Genomic DNA, 22,159 nt, shown 5'->3' with positions numbered 1-22,159 from the left:
ACTTCGGTGATCTGCTGGGAACCGTGTCTTAACGATCAGTCCACTGCGGGACGGCATGTCTTCGGATCATCCTCAGGGATGCTTTCGAGACCGTCGTCAATAGCCTATTGTGTTGTACTGCTCTAAAGCGACGTAAATAAAGTACCTACCCTTGCCGTCGGGGTAACAGTGAAGGATTTTTCTTTGTATGTAACACAAATGAAGGTTAATTCCATCAAAAAGTCCTCCACGAAGGCCAGTTTATTCCAACACTCGTTCCCTTGTCTTCTGGGACGGGTTTAAAATCACAAGGCTACGGAATAGAACATTGACTGTCGTAAATTCAGAATTGGGGTCGGGTAGTCAGCGCTGTTTTTAAAGTAAAATAAATATTTTGGGAGAGCAGAAATCGCACGCAGATCTTTTTTTTTAACTGGAAAAAGTAAGAGATGAGTTTCCAAGCGTGTTGTTTTAACTAGTTTGCAACAAGTTTTCTGTAGATGTTGGTCAGCCTACTTATACTTCAAGCTTCATAGTTCAGTGTAACTTCTAGGCCATAGACTGCTCCTCTGTCACAGTTCGGAGTAATCATCTATCTAAATGTATTTTAAAGAAAAGAATGTTTAAAACTGAACATTTTTTCACCCCCCCCTCCTTCACTATTTAAGAAATTCTAAATCTATAAACTAATTAGTGTTTAAAAGGGGAAAAAAAAACGAAATTTTGTAAATTTTTTGGAGGTCACAGTGACCACCAAACCTGAAAAAGTCTCTCCCTGAATGCTTTACGAAAGCAGTGAAATATTCAATACGGAGGTAATAACTGAAGGATTTCCGTACCGCGATATTCTGCAAAATGACCGAAAAGTCACGAAAATTTTCAGGTAGTGGTCAATGAAAAACAATAAAAAAAAATCACCATTTAAAAAAAAAATCCATTTGGCGCCTTAGCGGTTGTAGTTTGCGTAACAGATTACTATACGGAAATATCCCCGTAATATTATTGCTAAGTGCTTTTAATTTAATGTTTAACAATAAACAAAGATGGTGCGTACAGCTTAGGGCTAAGTCAAGTTGAACATTTTTCATCTTTTTCCGTAATCAAGAAGCTTCTAGACTAAATCGCTCTAAAAACGACAGTATTTTCAACTACAGGAAGGGCTCACACTAACGTGCACTAGCCTTCGTAAGAAAATTCAAGAATTTATTATTTATAACGCGCACTTATCTACCGTGCGCGTTATTCTGATATTCATCGATTTTTAAGCTGCTAAAACTTCAGTCAGATTGTTGATATTAATAGCTGGGTTATTTATCAAATTTCTCACCAATGCAGTGTTCCGTATGCTGGGCAAACATAACACAAAAATCAGGGTACATAAAACTATCTTTCATAGTAGGATTGAGCTTTGTTTCTTCAAATTTCTTTTTTATTACCTTAGATTGCTCCATTAAGCAGGTGTTTAATTCTTTACTTTCTATTGTCATTTAGTGTTGACAAGCCTATGCAACAATTAGTGTTGACAACCCAACGCATAGTGTTGGCAAGCTTTTGACAATGAATGGCTTTAACTGTCATGTCAAAAACCCAAAAATTAGGCAAGGTTATATTTATTAGAAATTAAAAGATCAAAATTTTATAGCTTTTTCTTGCTGGTACAAAAGATTTTTCAAAATATTTTTGGAAAGTTATGTACTGTTAAAAATTTGGTAATAAAAGCAAGGAAATTTTTTTTTATTGATTTTTCACAATTCTTTAATAAGCAAGCATGTGTTAAAGATAGTAATCAAGATATATTGAAATAGCAATAATTTATTAAATGTCCCGCTCATAAACTTAATTCAAAGTAATAAATACACAAATATTTTTTCTTTTAACAAAAAAAATTCTTGCAAAAACAAATTTAAAAAATAAAATATCTGTAGGAACTTTTTGAAGAAAACATTTTTCCAGGGTTGCGAGGGAGATTCAGGTAAGATTATAGATATTCTGCATCCCCGCAGATAAGTAATAAATATGAATTTAAAGTTGAGATCAGTTAATTATTGGCAACCACTTTAGTGCTACCCAATCTAAAAAATCTGCCTAAATTGAGGCACAAAAGAATTAAAATCATAATGAAAAAGTCAATAATTAGCTGATAATAATAAACTCATAGTTCACTAATATAAACTGAATAGTTATAGCAAATATTGATCTTTAAGTAATACATGAACTTTCATTTTACAAAAACTAAATTGTTTCATTATTTACTATATCTTTCACACAGGATATAATAAAAATCATAATTATAGTAGCATATAATGCAAGTATTGTGCACGATTTAATATCTTACAAAATGTCTCCAATGATAAAAGCGAAACTTGCTCCAGGTTTTTGATGTGTGACGTCAAAAACCAACCCAGATACCCACCCTCCTTTTGGAGCACACTACTTTAACATAGAAACATTAAGAAAATTTACCATGTTTCTAATTGAAGGATCAAGTCTAATGATCAGCTACAGAAAAAACAAAAACACATTTAGTTATCTAAGATAAACTACATTAAAAAAACTTACTTAAGACAGGAAAGAAAAAAATTTTATTGACAAATATTCCAAACACAAATTAAACAAAAGCCTTAGCAACTGACATTAAGAAACCAAAATAGATTAACAAAAACAAATAGCTTAAATATATACAGATTCGTCATTACCAAATACATGCATTATTTATATTCTAAGAAAATATATGATCTCCTTCTCCTACCGATTTAAACTTTAAAATTACATATTCATTGCTGTAACAATCATAGCTAAAGAGATAAAATATTACAAAGTTTTAATATTCATACAAAACAGATACTATGAAATCTAACAATATAAATAGTACTCGACAAGTCAAAAAGCAATAGGATAACACGATTCACAGTTAGTAATTAAAAATTTTCAAAATATAATAAAAACTCAAAAAATCTATTAGATTAACAATTAACAGCATACAAATTGCATGTCATAAATGTTTTAAAAACCACATAAGAACAAATGCTAGCATTAGGAGAATGGACAATGGTCAGGAAAGAACGCATATCACTACACTGCACACACTAAAATGGCAGCTTTATTGCTAACAAATCAACGACCTGTGGTTAGCTGTCGAAAATTATGGGATTACTATACAATTGGATTACGTCGACAAATATAATAGAAAAACTTTAAAAATATAAATTTTTAATGATCATAGTCATTTATACAGTAAAAAAAGGAGTACAAAACAAGAAACAGCAACTACGTAAAGGACAAAAGCACTCAAGTGTACTAATATATGTAACACAAACTATAAATACAAATAAATCAATCTGCATGCATGAATCAAAATTATAAATATTTTTAGTTCATATACAATAGGACTTCGCGAAAAAAAATAATGTGTCAGCTAGTAAACAACCCTATCACGAAAATTAACATAAACAATTGAGCATTAATAATAATATAACTATATACAAATTAGCATCAAAATAAAATGGCATGAAAAAATGATAACCAAGAAAATCAGAACATTTAATTTTGAAAAATGCACAATTTGCGCACAAAAGTTTAAAAATCATACAATTTGAAATGCCAAAACATGGTTTTAATATGGGATCCTTCATCCAAAAAGAAAAAGAAAAAAAAAAAAATCAAAAACTTGCATGACTTTTTATAAATAAAAAATGCAGCAAATCTCTGCAGAGGATCTTATTACAGAAATGTAGCCCACACTTCTAAATCAAAACAATCCAACATAGCTTGAAAATCATGACTGTCACTGGATTTTCTTGATACGTGCAATTATTGTTCATAGGATACCCACTTAGCAAGTCCGCTTTCTACCAAAGCCTGGTTAATGAAAGTATTCTATAAAAAAAAATTGTTTGTAAGTTTGTTTTGCAGAAAAAAAGATATATACAAACATTTCTTCAATTCTAAGAGAAAGTATTACGTAAATGAAATAATTTTAATTAAATATGCTCATTTTATTACAGCTTTTGAAAAATAATCGCACTTAGAATGCTATAAGCATTTCCTTTTAAACAAATTGTAGTCTTAAAGATTTGATTTCTTTCCTCAAGAGATTTTGGTTCAAGATTCTTTCTTTGTGTTTAGGTCAAAACTTATTTTATTCTTTAACAATACAATAGAACTTCCAGAAATGCCATAAAAAATTATTTTTTGCATGAATATTTTTAAAAACATTGACATAAATTACTAATTGTTTGCTTTAAATGTTAAATTAGAGTTGAAAAATTTGAAAAAGCAATTGCCAGATATAAAGTGAGAATTCTTTTTTGGTTTTGCTAAGTATTTTATTTAATGCGTATAGATTAAAAAATAAATAATAATAAATAACTTTAATTAAAAGTAATGATGTTGAAATCAAGCAAAATATGTCATTTTATGAACAAAATGTTTGATTTTGCATTACAATTAACTCAACTACTATTATGTATCTGATACTTAAGGAATCAGGTTTTTGTCACTCATACTCTATTGTATTTGCATCAGTTAGTAACTAATACTAAAATAATTGCACCCATCTCTAATGCAGTGTATAATATTTAACATATATTTACACTCCTAACATTAAATTTTTTAATTACAACACTCTTAGAAAGCAAAAACTAACCACAAAACTTCCATTTAACTGGAAAAATAAAAACCAATACACAATCACCATCTTTATCAATTCAGTTACAAAATTCTGATTAGCTTTTAAATATATCAGAAAATAAACCTTAAGATGTTAAGACGAATAAAAGTATTTTTGACATAGACTAATTTATGAACTTTAATAATTTAGTAATATTACTCATAATGAGTATATGATAGCAAACGGCCTTTTATCTCTACAGTACTCAATACCTAACAAATTTAGATTATCATTAAGTTGCCAGCCTTGTTACCAAGGCAACATCAAGTTTTACGTTATTACCTTGATAACAAGTGTGGCAACTTAGGATAGGCAATAACAAAACCTGCTAATACTTGGCACACCTTTGAATATCACTATAACTTTTTAATGTACAACTCAGATTCATTCTTTTTTCAATAACAAAAAGAGCTATATTTAAATGTTTTTAATAAAATTACTTACTGTAGCACCAGTGACTTTGTACAAATGAAGACAAGGAATACCATCGTCTGCAATTCCGGCAACATATGCGGATAAAATCTGACCTTGTGCCAAATTTTCAAAAGAAATTTTGGATTCTTCAGTCCACCCAAGCTCCTCTGAAAATGAAAATTAGGCAAATTAATAAGCATTTAGAACAGCACTCAACAGTCACATTAGTCAAAATTAACTGCAATGTAGATAAAGTAAATCTTAATATTAAAAAACTCAAATGAAATGTGTTAATAAGATTATCACTTAGTTCTAAGGTAATTCATAAAAAAAATCTCAGGGGGACATTTAAAATATAAGGCTATTCTTTTTTAGTTGTAGCTAAACAATCAAAACTAATTATTATGGTTTAGCACTCTGATAGAAATAACAAACCAAGAAAAAAAATAATAAATTTGAATTCAACTTAAGAGCAGCAGTTTATGTAAAATTGTTTATAAATGCCTGGTACATGTGTTTTTTTTCCCATGTGTTTTCTGTCCTCATATTGATGAAAATTTCCTTGAAACTTATGAACTAAATAAATTATCAACTAACTTATTATCATTTTGTAAACGGTAGGTCCATCTATTTTGTTAATATTTGTTAACGTTAATGCATATGATTAAAGTATTTAAACTTGTTCTTACAGATTTTTAAGTTTTCAATGCAATTATATGTTTTAAATAAAATGAACAGAAAATTTCAAAAATTGGTTTATCATTTGCAATAACAGCTTTAGTTACATTACATTAAACTAATATTTTTTTTAAACTTGAGAAGGAAAAAAAAAAGATAATTACCATGACATGTAACATTAGCCAAATAACATTCAATGGCTTGGAATGGCATCTGCATAAATTCAAAGCTGTAACAGAAAAATAAAAAATTCTTAATTAAAACTGAAAGACATTAACATAACAGTATTTAAAATTATAATTATCATGAATGGATTTTTGCCACAATTAGTTTGCAACAAGTGGGGAAAATGAGATTTTTTAATGATGTAACATTAAGACTATAAAAATTCTAATTAAAGACTTAAAATTTTTTTCCCCCCTCCATCCATCCAGGGCAATGAATATCTCTGTTAACATTGTTTCAACAAGCCATAATAAAACAAATGACTTAAACTAGTACAATGTTGTATATGTAAAAAGAAATTGCAGTAAGTCCAAGTATTCCTTTTTGTTGTTCATGCTATTAAAATCACAAAAGAATTCACATGATATCAATAAAAAAAAAATCGCATTACGATAAATTTTAAGAACTATTTATGTTCTGCTATTTATGCCCTACATTTTTTTAACAAAGAAATTTCATAATCTTTATTATGTATTCAAACCAAAATTAATAAAGAATTTACAAGTATCTAAAATACTTAATTAAAAAGAAATATTTGATTACAAACTTACTTTATTTGTCTCAAAGTAGAGGTAGGTACTATTTGATATCCTCCATAGTCTAGATATTTTAGTTTGCATGTATCGTCCTCAGTAAAAACTTCCATAATTTCTGCTCTAAACCATCCATCAGCAACAGGAGAAACAACAATATTACCTACAAAGATAATAGATCAGTATCTAGGCACAACTTTGGAACAAAATAAAATACTAATGCTGTGAAATCATTAGAACAATAAAAAAATTCCAGATAGTACCAGTGCGCAGCCAAATCTTTCAACAAAAAATATGCACCCTTTAAGTACGTTTTAAGCACCCAAAAATATTTCTTAAGCACTATGCACATTAACAAAATGCAAAATAATTTTCAAAGACTTTACATGACCATTATAAAATAACTAGAATTTGACAAAGAACTCCTTTTTTTGATTATATTAGCCATTAAAAAATGATCAAGAGATTTTTTCGGTTCGATTTCAGAGAGTGGAAAATGCTTGAAATGGAGAATATCTTGCAAAATGAAGCAGAGTTGCACATGAGAGTGCAAGAATCCCACTGAACCCAGCTCATTAGATACACATGCAGACTTAAAAGTATCTCACCAAACCTGTACATGGGTGCAAGTTGGAAAAAAGGCCAAGACTGAAAATTTTTTGACTGAAATACCTAACATACACAATACCCCCTCGACATATGCAAACTATCTAAGAAAGCTTTACCATAATACATCAAGTTTAAATACTGTACAAAAAATATTTATTATTCTATCTTTTGATAAAATAACAACAGGACATAAGAAAGTAGACCAATAACGCAGACCTAAAACATATTTTTAAGAACAGAAGAAGAAAAAAAATTCCGATTTCCGTCTTCGAGTCATCTTGTTTCCGTCCGCGGACATTTTCGAAAGACGGAAGACTTGCACCCATGAACCTGTAGAATGATTGGAGTTTTCATGCACTATGGACTGTCGGTATGCTGAAATTGATTGTGGGTGAATGAATTCTGAAAACGTGGAATAAAAAAATACGAAAAGGACGTTTTTATATAATACGTGGCGAAAACAGACATTTCCTTTCATAAATCTCATTTTCGAAAAGGGAAAATTAAGCACTTTTTAAAAATACCCAATAAAAAAGCACATTAAAAAAAAAATGCTACGCACCATGCATAATATTTAAAATTAAATTATTTACTAATTTCAACTTAAGATTAAAAAGTTCAATACACCTTAAATATTAGATCGTAACAATGAGACCATTAGCTCATAAGATTTTTGGGACTTCGGCATATGATTATCTGAAAATTGAGATTGATTCACACTTAGCCTATTTTCAGTTAAAGTTACACTCTCTGTACTTAGCAGGTTATAAAGAAATAAAATACTTACCAACAGTTGGTGAAGTTACAACTGGAGCATGACAATGAGTGTACATAGATGCCATGGACAATGTGAATGGCGGCAATGCATGATAAGATGGATGGGTGGGCAGTTGAACAAAGAAATGAGCAGCATTCACTGTTGCACTCAACACAACTTGAAATTCAACAGCCTCAGGAGGAGACAGTTTTAAGGTAGGTGGGCAAACTAGAACGTGATTAGAGCGCTCTAATGTTACATCAGGATATATAGCAAGAGGAAATCTTTTTCGAATAAGCTTCAGTGCTTCATTTATAGAAGCTTCGTCACCTTGAGAGAAAGAATAATCATGTTAGTATAAAAATTTTGAAGTTCCTTTGCATAGTTTAATAAATCAAGTAAATATTCCTTTTTTTTTTTTTAAATAACTGGCATATGATTTAGAATTTAAAACTATCTCACATGTATTAAAAAACTTTTATAAGATGTTTTCTCACGCTTTCAATACTTAACTGTCCACAAATCATTTGAACACTAATTTTTAAAATGAATAGTAATAGATATTAAAGATTTTTTTAAAATCTATATTATGCCATAATATTTAAAAAAAAAAAACCTATAATCTTTTAAAGATTTCTTGCGTCCAAACCAAATTACATAACAGGGTTGCCACTCAAATCTGGGAAAAAAATTTCCTGTGTTTTCCCTGTACATGTTATATGCAATATATTAAGAGGAAACAACAACTACTACGCTCTCGTGTGAGCTATATTGGGCTAACTATATTTATTAGTTTCAATTGCTGGAAAAACAGCTGAACACACTTAAATAATGCTATGTTAAATGAAATAGTTTAGCATAGCTGAAGTATCATGGTTAAACATCCCATAGATTACGCTTTGAGTGGTCGTCACCATTTTTTAAAAGACCAAAATAAAATAAAAAATTCCCTGCATTTTCCCTGTTATTTTAGGTGATTTTTAAATTCTCTGTATTTTCCAGGTTTTCCCTATTCTCCCTGTGGAGTGGCAACCCTGCATAATACAGAATCACAACCATAATTACGAGAAGTAAAAAGTAACATACAGACTTTCAAAATATGAGCTATAATGCAAAACAAATTAATATGATCATTTGAAAAGTTTCAGATATTTTGTTTTAAAATTAACTTAAATCCTTTTTATGTTTACAAACTGACTACTTATTGCTTTACAGCTCTATCTGAAAAATGACAGTTAATTTGAAATAAATAAATGCATAGTAAAAAAATACTGTTTTCAGAAGCATTCAGATGAAAGAGAATTGTATAAGATTCTTTACAGGGTAACTGCTACATTTTAGATTTTCAAATTCATGACTTTCCAAGAATTTTTCATGACTTTATGAAGTTACTATTTTCTCAGACAAAAACACAATAGTAAATTTAAAAAGCATCATAATAACATTAATTGAAATTATAGGTGTAACCAAAACCGTTATACTCTGCATCTTCATATTTATAGATTTTAAATTTAAAAAACTGAGAAAATAAAGATTTGAAGCAATAAAATAGGTCAAAAGTAATTTTTTTCCTTCTTTTTTCCGCAGAATTATATTCTAAAGATACTTTTCTTGTTCAAGGGAAAGGAAAGAAATACTTCTGATTTTCCAGTTCTCATTCCGGAATAAAAATAATTTGCCAATGACTGGCTTGCTTCAGCTAGAATTTTAAATTGATAAAATAAAAAAATAAAAATTCTGAAATCACAGAAGTTTAACCCTTTATCTACTGACAGTACTTATAAGTACCAATAACTTTAAACTAATAATTACTTTAAACTAACTAATTAAAACTGTACTTTTAAGTACCACCTTAATAAATTAGTTCAAACGAAATAAATTTCGCACCAGGGAGATTTTCTTTCTTGTATATTCTTTAGTTATCAATATGGTAACTAAAAAAAAATATATTTATGAAAAATTTTTCAGTAGTTCATAATATAATGCCGTAGATAAAGGGTTAAAAGGTAATTTGCTCTAGAAATGACATTTTTCCCCCCTCTTTCATTTTTTGAAAGAACACAATTTTTAAAGAGCATGATAAAAACATTTTATATTTTAATAAAATATGACTAAGTGGGGAGTTTGTACAAATTCAGATATTCAGAGCACCAAGAAATTGGGGGAGGGATAAATTCCAGTCGAATAATTAGATTTTTTGGCGACCTAAATTCATGACTTTCCATTACTTTTTTTTAAAAAAAAAATAGTTAAAATCATGACAAATTTCGTTCAACACCAAAATTCATGACTTTCCAGGTGCGCAAATACACTGCCTTTAGTTCTGAATTTCTTACAAGAGAAAAAAAAAATTATTGCACCAAATTGTAAAGAAGAACTTACTTGCAATAATAGATACAATTTTCTTTTCATTGTTAAAAGGGGAGAGGGCATTGCGAATCCAAATCAAAGCATTTGTTTTTTCTTTGATGTAGTTGACATGGCTGCCTCTCTTACCAATCAAATAGCCACAATGATCTGAATGAAGATCAAACTCATAGGTCATAGAACAAGGTTGGGAGTCAAAACCGAATTGAAGTTCACTTCCTCCTCTTCCGCTATCATTAGAGCCCTGCAAAATAAACAACATTTAGAAATTCACAATATCAGCTTATGCAAATTTCTTTACTGAGATAAAATTAACGAACATTCGATTCATTGATCGACTAAGTGTTCTCTCTAAGCGTTTCTTGAAAGCAGCCTGCTTTTTGATCACTGTAAATGCGCCTTTTTTTCTTTTTTTTGCAAAAACAAACCACCATCCTTTGAAAACACTACCCTTTTTTCATATTCCATTTATAAAAAAAAATTTTAACAAAATCACAGTTTAAATAATACAGGGTGCATAGCCAAATCTGTCAACAAAAAATAAGTACCCTTTTAAGCACTCAAAAGATATTTTTAAGCCCTATATACATTAACAAAATGCAAAATAATTCTAAAAGACTTGACATAATCATGTTAAAATAACTAGTTTCTAACAAAGAAGACTTTTCTTGATTATACAGTACAGAACCCGTTATCCGGAAAACCAAAAAACCGGAACGAAATTTGATAAATTTTCCCGCCATTTCTTTTTCCCTCGTAAGATTTTTTTTTTTTTTTTTGAAAGATGTTTACCTTACCATCATTTTGGAAATAATCATTAGTGTATTACTATTCGTTTTTTCTTCTTTTTTAGATTACCAAATATTTTTTAGTTGGGTTTAACAATAAAAAAACTGCTTTTTGTCGAGATTCAGAAAACCAGAAAAATCAGTTATCCGGAATAGCGATGGTCCCGGATAATCGGTTCCTTACTGTATTAGCCAAGATAAAAAGATCGAAAGATATTTCGGTTCGATTTCAGACGGTGGAAAATGAAGCCTGGAATTGAGAATATCTTGCAAAATGCCACAAAATGGCACACGCGAGTGCTAGAATCTCACTGAACCCAGCCCAGTAGACGCACATGTGGACTCGCAAGTACTTCATCAAACATGTAGAATGATGGGCGCTTCCATACGCTATGGATGGATACAGGACACCAACATGGATTGTGGTTGAATGAATTGTGAAAACGTTGAATAGAACAATATGAAAAGCACGCTTTTGCATAATACACGACGAAAATCAACATGGTAAAGAAAAAAATTTCATTTTCGTTTTTAAAACCGCTACGCACCATGCAATAACACACTGATAAAATTATCCGCGTTTATAGGTTCAATGCTAATATTACAAACATTTACCTTGTTCAGACTATTCCCAACTGGTTAAATTTTTACAAGTTTCTCTTTCCTCGGAGAGGTGGTATACTAATGAATTTAAGAAATTTTAAAAATACTTTTTAAATACCCTTTTTAAAAATGCACCCTCAAATGTTTATTTTCTCATAATTTTCAGTTTTAACTATCCAAAAAATCTTGCCTATGAATTAATCATTTTCTTTTAGTTTACTAGTTGAAAAAAAGATCCTCTTTTAGTATGCCATTAATAATTTTTTACAAACTACGAATTTATCTCTTATTTTGATTATGAATGAGAATTACTTTTTGAAATAAACACTTAAAATATTTTACAAGGGTAATTAAAATTTTTTTAGAAATCTGTTAATCTGAAATCTTTAAATCTGTTAATTTAGCTCAGTTTTTACGCATTGATACATATGTACAGTGGAAGGTGAGTGCCATACCTTCTTTTTTTTAAAAATTTATTCCCAGAGAGAACTCTGGATATACTTTTGCAAAACTGGAATGTTTTTGGTTGTCTGAAAAGTTAGTGCAGATACATACACTATTTAGTACAATAGAATTGCATGTTGCTAAACCATATTTTTAAATACTTTAAATATTGGATATTTGATAAATTTTAATTTGAAAAAAATATTAAATATCAAATCCAATCATACCAAAGAAAAAGCTAACTAAATTCATAATGTTACTTACTCACATGACCTTTTAACATATTGACACATGCAGAGTTAATCAGTTCGGACCCTAAATACAATACAGAGAAAAAGCTACCTCTTCAATTGCTTTTAAATTTTACATTTTTTTCTGTTACATATCAAATTTTAATATATTTAAAACTTGATAAAAAGCAGGAAGTCAGGTTGTGCTGGAGCTTTCTGTAAAAAAATGCTTTTTTGGAAATATTTCAAGGATGTAAATTTTTAAAAAACATTAGAATGTAGTTTTTCTAAATGTCATACAATATACAATGCCTGAAAGTAGCAAGGGCTAAGCAAATAAACTTTTAGAAACAAGTAATGATATAGAAATTCACCCCTATTATTAGCATCATTTAAATTGATTAATTTTGTTAACAAAACTTACTTTAATTCAGACTTATTTTCACCTCATTTATTAAGCTACAAAATTTGGTTAAAAAACATACTTTGAATAAACTTCCACTTTATTTTTAGATGGATTATGATCCCTGACCCCTATAATATATGGGGAAGCAACAATTGGCAAAATATGGTAACTATAGCTAGACGAAGAAAGCAGCAGAAAATCTGAACCAATCTATGTTAATTGTACTGAGTAGGTACTTCACCCTATCTTGAGAGCCTTTTAAATGTAATGAAATTTCTTCGCGCATATTTATTATTTTAAATTTTTTTACCATTTTGAAGAACTTAATTTCACAAGTCAAAGAACATAAATTTTTTTTAAAAATTATATACATTAAAAAATATCATCTAATCCTTTATTTTTCAAATTAATTTATTTCTATATGATCAATGCCTATCACATACATTAATACTGAGTTTAATAATTTAAATTTTTTAAAGTAATTCACAATATATTTCCTTTAGCAATTTTGGTTCGAAAACAAAATTAAATAAAAATAAGTTTGTGAACAGCCCCATATATTTCACAATTTTGAAACAAATCGTTAAATCTACGGAAGTAATACTGACTAAAAACGTTAATAACCCTTAAATGTAAAAAACGTCAATTTTCCACAAAAAAATAATAAAAAAAAGAGAAATTAAAGAAATTTGTCAAAAAGGAAAGAACACCCAAAATAATTACACCCTAAGCGAGATAGGAGCGCAACTAAAAATAACTCCTCAGGTAAAAGGGGTGAAGAAAAAATAAATAAGAAGGTAGAGAAAAACCGCAACCGTTTACTTAGGTGACGTTTGACAAGACAACGACCTTTTCTTTTTTAAATTAGAAAAAAAAAGCATCACAAGGAAATAAAGGTTTTAAAGCGCATTGTGCGATGTCACTTATATGCAAAACAAAATAACTTTTAAACTAGAACATATCGGGGTTGCCTTAATTTGCATAAAAGCGGTTTGCAACACTAATATTTTACACAATTTTCTTTAGCTGCAAGCAATCTTTTTGATAATCACGTATAATTAAAAGCCTAAATTACAAATTAGAATTAAACTATTCATTTCACCATCTATATTTGATATGGCCTTTGACAGAAACAATTAGTAATTGCTAGTTAAGTTTGATATTTCATATTTTAAAATTAGCATATTTAGGTCACACTTAACTAATTATTACAGTTAACGTTTTAAAGTAATGTTAGTTAGGGTGTTTTTCTACAGTTTATTATTTTTGTTAGAAAAAAAACGAAACTACGCAATTTCTAAAGTCGAGCTGTAAGATATGTCTTTTCGACCAATTTGAGGGGGGGGGGGGGGGGCGAAGGTCCTTCGATGAATTCCGAGAAGAGCGAAAGTGTACGCTAAAATAGTATTTAAATACTAATAGAAATAACAAAATTTTTGATCAAAAAAATTTTTTGCGCAGGTCAGCTTTATATACAAAAGCTTATTATACAAAAAAATTCAAAATAAAAAGTAATATTTTTAAAAACCACGTTTTAGTAGTGGAGAATAATAATTAAGAAAAAAAATTGAAAAACGAAAAACGTGGGGCGCATGAAATACATAACAGTAATGTTATATTAGTGTGTGTATGTGTGCTCTTGAGAATATGTGTATGCATATCAGTAATTGTAATTGTATCTGAATGTGGAATATGCTTTTGTATATGCATGTGGATGTATATGTGGCTGTGCATGTAAGAAAATGTGTATATGTATGTGTATATGTACTGTTATGTATTTCATGCGCCCCACGTTTTTCAATTTTTTTCTTAATTATTATTCCCCACTACTAAAACGTGGTTTTTAAAAATATTACTTTTTATTTTGAATTTTTTTATTTTAAACTATGATTTTTTAATTTTTATTTTATATTTTTAAAAAATTATTATTTTTTAATTATTATTCTTCACTACAAAAAACGTGGTTTTTAAAAATATATTTTTATTTAGATTATTTTTCTTAGTCAAGAGTAGTCAAGACTACTACAAGACCACTACTAAAGTAATAGAACTTTTATTTTAAATTAGGGACACAAAAATCTTTATAGAAAAGCAATACCTTTACGACTTTCATTAGTTTTATGCTGATGACAACCAAAACAATCTGGAAATGAATGAGGAAAAACTGGATCCTACCACGTGATTTTTCAGCCAATAAAAATACTCCGACAACAAAAATCTTTTCACCTGACACGTAATAATTTGAAATAATGGAATCGACAACAAAAGACAATCTCGAAAAATTTTTTTTTTAAATTTTAATTTTATTTTACTTTGCATGTCTTTTTTTCTCTTCATTTTCATGCATTGTCATCCAATTCTGAACTGTGTGCTAAATTTGAAGTTTGTAGCTAGTCGGGAAGTTAGTTTAAAATCGATTACAAAATTCCACCCGGACAGACATACACGAAGGCAAGTTTATATAAACGTGGTAAAAAAATGCTAAATGATCTCAATTCCGAATTTAAGGAATTGTATTTTGAATTTTTGATGGCATTCAGTATAGTATTTCCGGCCAGGTATTCAGTACTCGGACCCGGTTAAAATATTTAACTATACGGTCAATTTTTAGAGAGTATCCCAGAGCCGAGTAGATCATTATTTAAAAAATTTAGATTTAATTACCACTAACTTTTGTCTTTTATATTTATGAAGAAAGTCAGTTTTATGCCCAACGGATGCTCTCACACTTGAATGTTTTTTAACTCCATTCGCACGATTTATTTCAAACACTCCTTAATATAATATGCATAAACTTTTTAAAGTTGGTTATGAATAGTTGCAATAATATCTCATCTCTATAAAACGAAATTCTCCATCTGAAATCTTGTTAAGACTTAACTGCAATAAGCATATAAAATTACCTACTCTTTCTATTTAATATTTTTCAATTTTTTTGTTAAACCAGGGTTCCCACTCTATGATGAGATTGAAATTCAAGGACTTTCCAGGACTTTTCAAGGACCTCAACAAAATTTTCAAGGACCTTAATCTAAGACCAATTTCAAAAATTATTCTCTTCTATTTTACTAGAAGCAACAATGCTTGTTGTGGCAATAATTAATTTCAAATATAATACTTAAATGCTTTGCCTATATAGAGAGAAGAGAGTATATGTATTATGGACTAAAATTTATATTTTTTTAAAAACAACCCTACTGGTTTTACATATTAATTCACAAAATCATTTTCAGCACAATCTATAACAAATGGTAATGAGGTGTTAATGGTGAAATCCTTTAATCCTGTGTATTTCCATGTGAAGGCTGCATGAAAGACAGAGCTAAATCTTAGGTATTTCATACTCCATGACTATTCCATAACCCCCTCCTCTCCTCTATTAAACATCGATTCTGAAATTATTCATCCATAATTTACACAATCTTCTCTAAATGTTATGCAGCAACAATTCTTTCTGAAAATAAAAATTAGAAGGAACATATACCATTTTCACCATGTTTAAAAGCATTATTCGTTATGTGTAATCCACAACTGCCAATGAATATGACCTGGTGGGAATATTTCTCTTTTAATTCACACTGAAGCTTCTAATAGAATTTCCAATTGACATAGGGTCCATCCATGGATAATTGAAGTATTTTAGAGAGCTTTTAACCATCATCCATGCATTTGTAAAAAGAGGACAAAATATTTTCGGCAGTTCCATGACCCATAAATTGGGAGGTAAGATACTTAGTGCAAACTTTATTATCAATTCCTTACCATAATGTCCATCTGCTTAGATTGTAGAGACTGATTTAACGTCTCATCAAAGAGTACAGTGTAGCAATCAACATTCTTCAGCTCATTTATAAGAATCCCTTTGAAGTATAGTGCCAATCCAAAGGAGCCCAAATAGGCTCACTTTGTGGCACTACAAAAAAATTGTCTCGCTATACAGCTATTAGCAAACATTTTGGAGAACAATTTACTAATCCCTTCACAGAAGTTACATGAATAATTACTAGTGATGTACTTCAGACTCCAGAGAATTTCAGCATCAAGCACATTCCTTTTGACCAGATAAGAAGACAATGTTACCTCGGCCACTAAAGTTTCTGTTTCACATGGGGCACACGATGTTGAAGGAGTATTTACACCAGATGAATTAGATGTCTTTGGAAAAAGAGAACTCAGGGCATGAGATTGCTTTTTTGATTTACCTTTCTTTCATGTGTGATTTCAGAGCAGATTCTTCCATTTTTGCGATATCGATCTCCTTCATGCATAATCGACACTTGGCTCTGAACTTCTTTTCGGGCATCGATAAAATCCATTCTTTATAAGCTTGATTATCCATCCATTGGGGATTAAAATAGCACTTCCCAGGCATAACTAGTCTAAACTACATAACACAAATACGAAGCCGTGCCTTTGTGAATACGCTTTACAATAAAGTTTTGAAATGACGCAAACGTAAGGACAAGTGCGGATGGTAAAACAGCAAATTTATTGAAAACTACAAGGTACATATTGTTACGAAATTCGAGAGTATTCCATTTTCGATAAGAAAAAGAAGATCTAAGCATATGCGACAGAAGATGAAGTGGAGTCTCGCCCCGAACGCATTGATTGTCTGCTGTGCTCCGCGCTTGGCAGACACCAAGACGCTAGGCCCGGTTGGAAACGGTGGCGTTAAAAACCACGTGAGAGAGCTCGGGAACAAAACAAAAAGAACGAGAAAGATCCGCGGGTGCTTTATAAAAAGGGCCGCCGGCAGTATTGGACAAATTCAAGGACCTATCAAGTTTTTCAAGGACCTAAGACGTTTTTCAAGCACTTTCAAGGACCTAAATTTAACAAAAAATAATTCAAGGACTTTCAAGGACTCTCAAGGACCGTGGGAACCCTGTAAACCAAATTTGCTCTTACACTATATAATCTTTATATTGAAGTTCCAAGTAAATAATCAGGAATTTATGTAATAATTTTACAGGTTTCAGTCATAACTATGAATATATCTCTGCTAGGTAAGTAAACCCTTAATAGCTGGTGATTAATAGTCAGGCAGAAAATAGATTGCAAAGCTGAAATAAAATTTACTAGAAAACAATTCATTACGTTTAACTTATTACGTTAACCGAAGCGACACGGCGATATTGTCGCAGAACGCTATAGAGTTCTTGCAGAAAGATTTCTCTTTTCGAAAAAAATAAAAAAAAAATTATTCAAAAATTTATACTTAATATTTGAATCATACATTTAAGTAATAACTTTTTGAAGCGTTCAATTTACCCCGATAGTATCGTAAATCGATGTAATGTTTCGATTGTACTTTCGGTAGTTATTGATATTGATTTTCAAGTGGATTTTAAATATCCCGATATATTTCAAACAATATAGAAAATTCATTTGAATATCTACCTTTTAAGGCAATAATTTTATCGAATTTTTGGCAGTTATTGCTTCTTAGTTTCAAAATCCAATAATCTCGAAGAGAAACAAGCATTCGAGGACTCCGATTCGCGTGATTTCGTAGTCTACCTTTTTTTTTTTTTTTTTAAATTACTACTACGGATTCCATGATTTTTAATTATTTTTTTTTTAATTATGATGATTATTTACAAAATGCGAAGAAGGAAATAGTTCGAGCGTCCCCCTCCCAACAAAATGAGAGAATATCACCCATATCAGAATAAAGAATTCTTACACGTTCAATTATTTAAAAAACTTTTATTGTAAACACAGCGCTTTTGTTACTTCAAATTAGTAAAATATGTTTAAAAATATTTTGCAGAAAGATATTAGTAATAGCGCACATAGCTGGAAAATCTGCCACAGGGCATCACTTGAAAACACGTAAAAAAAAAAAAAAATCTCCCCGAACAAGCAGGTTCCTATAAAAGCCTACATTTTAAAGGAGGAAAAATACAAAATCCCCCCTTCATCATAAAATTCCAGTATATTTGAACTAGTTCGCAGCCTCCCTTGCCCCTTTTTCAGCAAAAGAACGACAACAAAAGGGAACTCAAGATTCACCTGGAGTTAGTTGACCCACCATGCGAAGCAGGTTTAGAACGTTTCTTTCTGCATACTTGGATAGAATCTCGATATTACCCTACCATCTTCTTATTTCTATTTTTTTCCAATCTTATTTTCACAAAGGCGAAAACGATACGCGTGCTTACTAGAGCTTGACAAAATGTCACAATAAATGAGAAATTAAAGATTTGAATAGATTAGACCACTTAGAATGCAAGAAAGTAGTAGATACAATAAGGGTTTCAAATGAACTTATACACTCCAACTTAAACAGCAGTTTGTTTCGCCCTTAAAATGATAGAAATTCATATTAATTTCGAATGCTAGTTAGTCCTGTGGCATTTGTCGTGCTGCCGGCAATAACAAAGAAAAAAACTTTCATTGAATGGACCTCAGGGGTCTGTCCAGACATTTTGTGAAAGGTCCGTTTTTCGTGAAATTGTGAAAAAATTACTCGCATTCTTTCAACCAGGATCCGCTTTTATGAATTTGTGCAAATAGGGTCCGGTTATTGCAAAACACTTTTTCAAGGAGTTTTTAAATTGTAAAGACATACAAGATTATGCTCAACACTGTAAAATTATAATTAAAAAAAAATAAATTTTAAAAAATAAACACTTGCTGCTTCTAAATTAGAGATGCAACATACAAATATTTGGTATTTAGCCTATACTGCTGAACGCAGAATATTCATTTCGGACGAATAATGGAAGAATCGTCTGCCGAAGACAAAACTTAATTCATTTACGTCCATCTTTCTTGTTTTCTGCCTTGGAAAGGGTTTATTCGATTAACAAAATAATAATGAAGATAAACAAATTTGTGAAGGGTCTGATTAAAAGAAAAATCATTTTGTGAAGGGTCCGTTTTTAAGTTAAAATATATTGTGAAGGGTCCGTTTTTATGAAAAGATATTTTGTGAAGGGTCCGTTAACGGACCCAAATTTCTTCTAAACAGACCCCTGGACCTACTACTAAGAATCCCCCCCCACACACACAGGTCAATTACAATAAAGAATTAAATTTCTCACCTTAAAAAAAATCGAAGATCTGCGTGTCAAAATTTTTAGACAAATTTTTTTAACCAAAAGGTTTATATACTTTCATGAGAACTTTTATTGTAACTTCACGCAAATTGCAATAAAAGTAAAAAGGGGCCGGGATAGCCTGGTCGGTAGGGCGCTGGGCCCATATCCAAGAGGTCTTGGGTTCGATCCTCGCCGGCCGAAGACTCCCCGTGTAGTAAATGGTGACTGATGCACGTTAAATCTGTCGAGTCTCAAAGTCCTCCATGTTCCCACAACAAATCAATACCTCTGGGGGTACTGATCCAGGAGTTTCCTTGTCTTCTGGATTGGTTCAAAATTACAAGGCTACGGAGTTGAACGTTAGTAGTCGTAAACCCATGAAATTGGGTCGGCTGTTCAACGACGGTTATAAAATAAAATAAAAATAAAAAGATTATTTCCAACGTGTAAAAAGCTAATAATTATTTTATAAAATTCTCATTAAAATCTACAGTTTATTCCTCATTACAATGAAAATTATTGGGGCTCTGCTTCCTAGCTGCGAATTGGAAATATTGGGGATCCTCAATTATTGTAATAATTTACTTCCCCCTATCGAATAATGGATTGATAAACTGTTTTTTCTGGCCTATCTAGTCCTGCAAATAAAATTTTAACTGAAAAATTAACTGCCTGCAAATTTTGATCTAACCTAACAATGCTTTTTTCATATCAAGAGATTTCTGATGTTTTGACGGAAACAACCTCAAGCAATGAGTTTGATAACTTAAGGAACAAAAGTTAATTACACAATATCAAAGGACTTCTCATATTAGCATGAGATGACGTAAATCTAGGTTAAATTGTATGTATGCATAATCAAGCTATTTAAACATACTTCGACCGGTTGGCAACAAAACAGTGGTTAACAAACACTCCACCCTACCCTTGGGGCACTGTCACTGCCGGCCACTGCCCTCGCCTGAATTACCTGACAGGTAACAAAACGGGATATGAAATATAAAACAAAAGGTATGAAAATTATAGTTCAAATAATTTGACCACTAAGAGACTACAATATAAATTCACACGGTGAGTTTAAAAATGAATAAAAGAATGTCACGTCCTTTGTATAAAGAATGTCACGTCCTTTGCATAACTATCCAAAGAATGAGATAATTTTAGTTCTCAGTTCATTTCTGCATTTATATTACCCACTTTTTAATTGTATATAATCTAAATTACTGTACATAATTTTTACTGTTAAATTTGTATTCAATAAAAAATTAACAAAAGTTGCGTATTCGACATTAAAAATCATCTGTTCTAAGTTCTATCCAATTTAAAATCAAAAAGAGAGATAAGGCAAAGTTTTTGATATTCTAAGACATTTTCATTTATCATTAAGGCTTAAATTGCAACTATTTAATTAGAATGAAAAATTAAAAATTAGTTTTGATTGACTATTACTTTACTATAGAACGAATTCGTGGTTTTAAAGAAAAGCATAAACATTTTTACTGCATGCCTGAGAGGTCAAAACACATTCCTTAGCAGACACTCGTCAGTCAAGAGGGTCACGGAAGTTAAGAACCCCTAATCTCAAGACTAACGGCGGCAGTTAGCATGACGCACCGGCTGCCTTTACATCTCACACGCTACAAGATAGAAATCAGGTCCTATAAAATAACTCAACGCCTTGTTGAAAACGACAAAATGGCAAGGCAAACAATTTCAAATGGCAACGAGACTATCGCAGAAGCAAGATACGTCGAATTATATATCCATATGACTAATATTGAAAATTTAGAAACCACTACAAGTCGAATTACTCTTTATGAAAAAAGCGTTTTGTTAGCTATGTTTTAAAAATAATGAAAGCGATTAAACCACAAACAAAATCAAAATACCAACGGAAATCAGTCACTGATAGCCGATTATCCTGTAGTTCTATAATTGACAAGATAAACTTAAGAGCGCACAAATAAAAATCTGGTTTGGGAATCTACAAATATAACTCCAACTATATCAACACTATGGAACAGATAAACGATATAGATAGCTTCCGGCTTAAGGAAGTTATCGGGGTGTGACCACAACACCTAAAGGCATGCTAATCTTATCACAACCTAACAGATGGATAAACAGTTTTTAGAATTGATTCATAACACTTTTGTATCTTTTCATATAAATCCTAAAACATACTACGATGAGCTTCTAAAACCAGCTTCATTGAGATGTGTCTTCAAGAACAGGGTAAAATGTGATTCCTTATAAGCCAATTAGGTACGTACTAATTGAATCGGATCACATCAACGGAAACTGAGACGATAATGCAATCAACCAATAATACCAATCAGCAAATTAGAATCTAACCAGAGTGTGAGAAAATGAAACGAAGAGATTCCATTTCCGCCTTAAATCATGAC

At 30.6% G+C, this 22,159-nt stretch overlaps 1 protein-coding gene across 2 annotated transcripts in view; it reads right to left on the bottom strand.

The window, feature by feature from the left end:
• Positions 1 to 2,538: 2,538 nt before the first annotated feature.
• LOC107453160 (uncharacterized) overlaps positions 2,539 to 22,159 on the bottom strand; it is a 47,495-nt gene continuing 27,874 nt past the window's right edge. For both annotated transcript variants that reach the window (XM_016069863.4, XM_016069862.4), the window contains 6 exons: positions 10,247 to 10,475; positions 7,895 to 8,194; positions 6,517 to 6,661; positions 5,905 to 5,969; positions 5,093 to 5,229; positions 2,539 to 3,855 (listed from right to left, as the gene is read on the bottom strand). In XM_016069863.4, coding sequence (XP_015925349.3) covers positions 3,790 to 3,855; positions 5,093 to 5,229; positions 5,905 to 5,969; positions 6,517 to 6,661; positions 7,895 to 8,194; positions 10,247 to 10,475 — 942 coding nt within the window. In that variant the 3' untranslated portion in view covers positions 2,539 to 3,789. The remainder of the gene's footprint in view (positions 3,856 to 5,092; positions 5,230 to 5,904; positions 5,970 to 6,516; positions 6,662 to 7,894; positions 8,195 to 10,246; positions 10,476 to 22,159) is intronic.

The sequence above is a fragment of the Parasteatoda tepidariorum genome, chromosome 8 (assembly GCF_982258835.1).
Source record: "Parasteatoda tepidariorum strain Cologne lab strain chromosome 8, Ptep-v5.0, whole genome shotgun sequence".
In the NCBI taxonomy this organism is placed as follows: domain Eukaryota; kingdom Metazoa; phylum Arthropoda; class Arachnida; order Araneae; family Theridiidae; genus Parasteatoda; species Parasteatoda tepidariorum.
The sequence above is the reverse complement of the archived record's forward strand: the minus strand, read 5'-3'. Positions and strand labels throughout refer to the sequence as shown.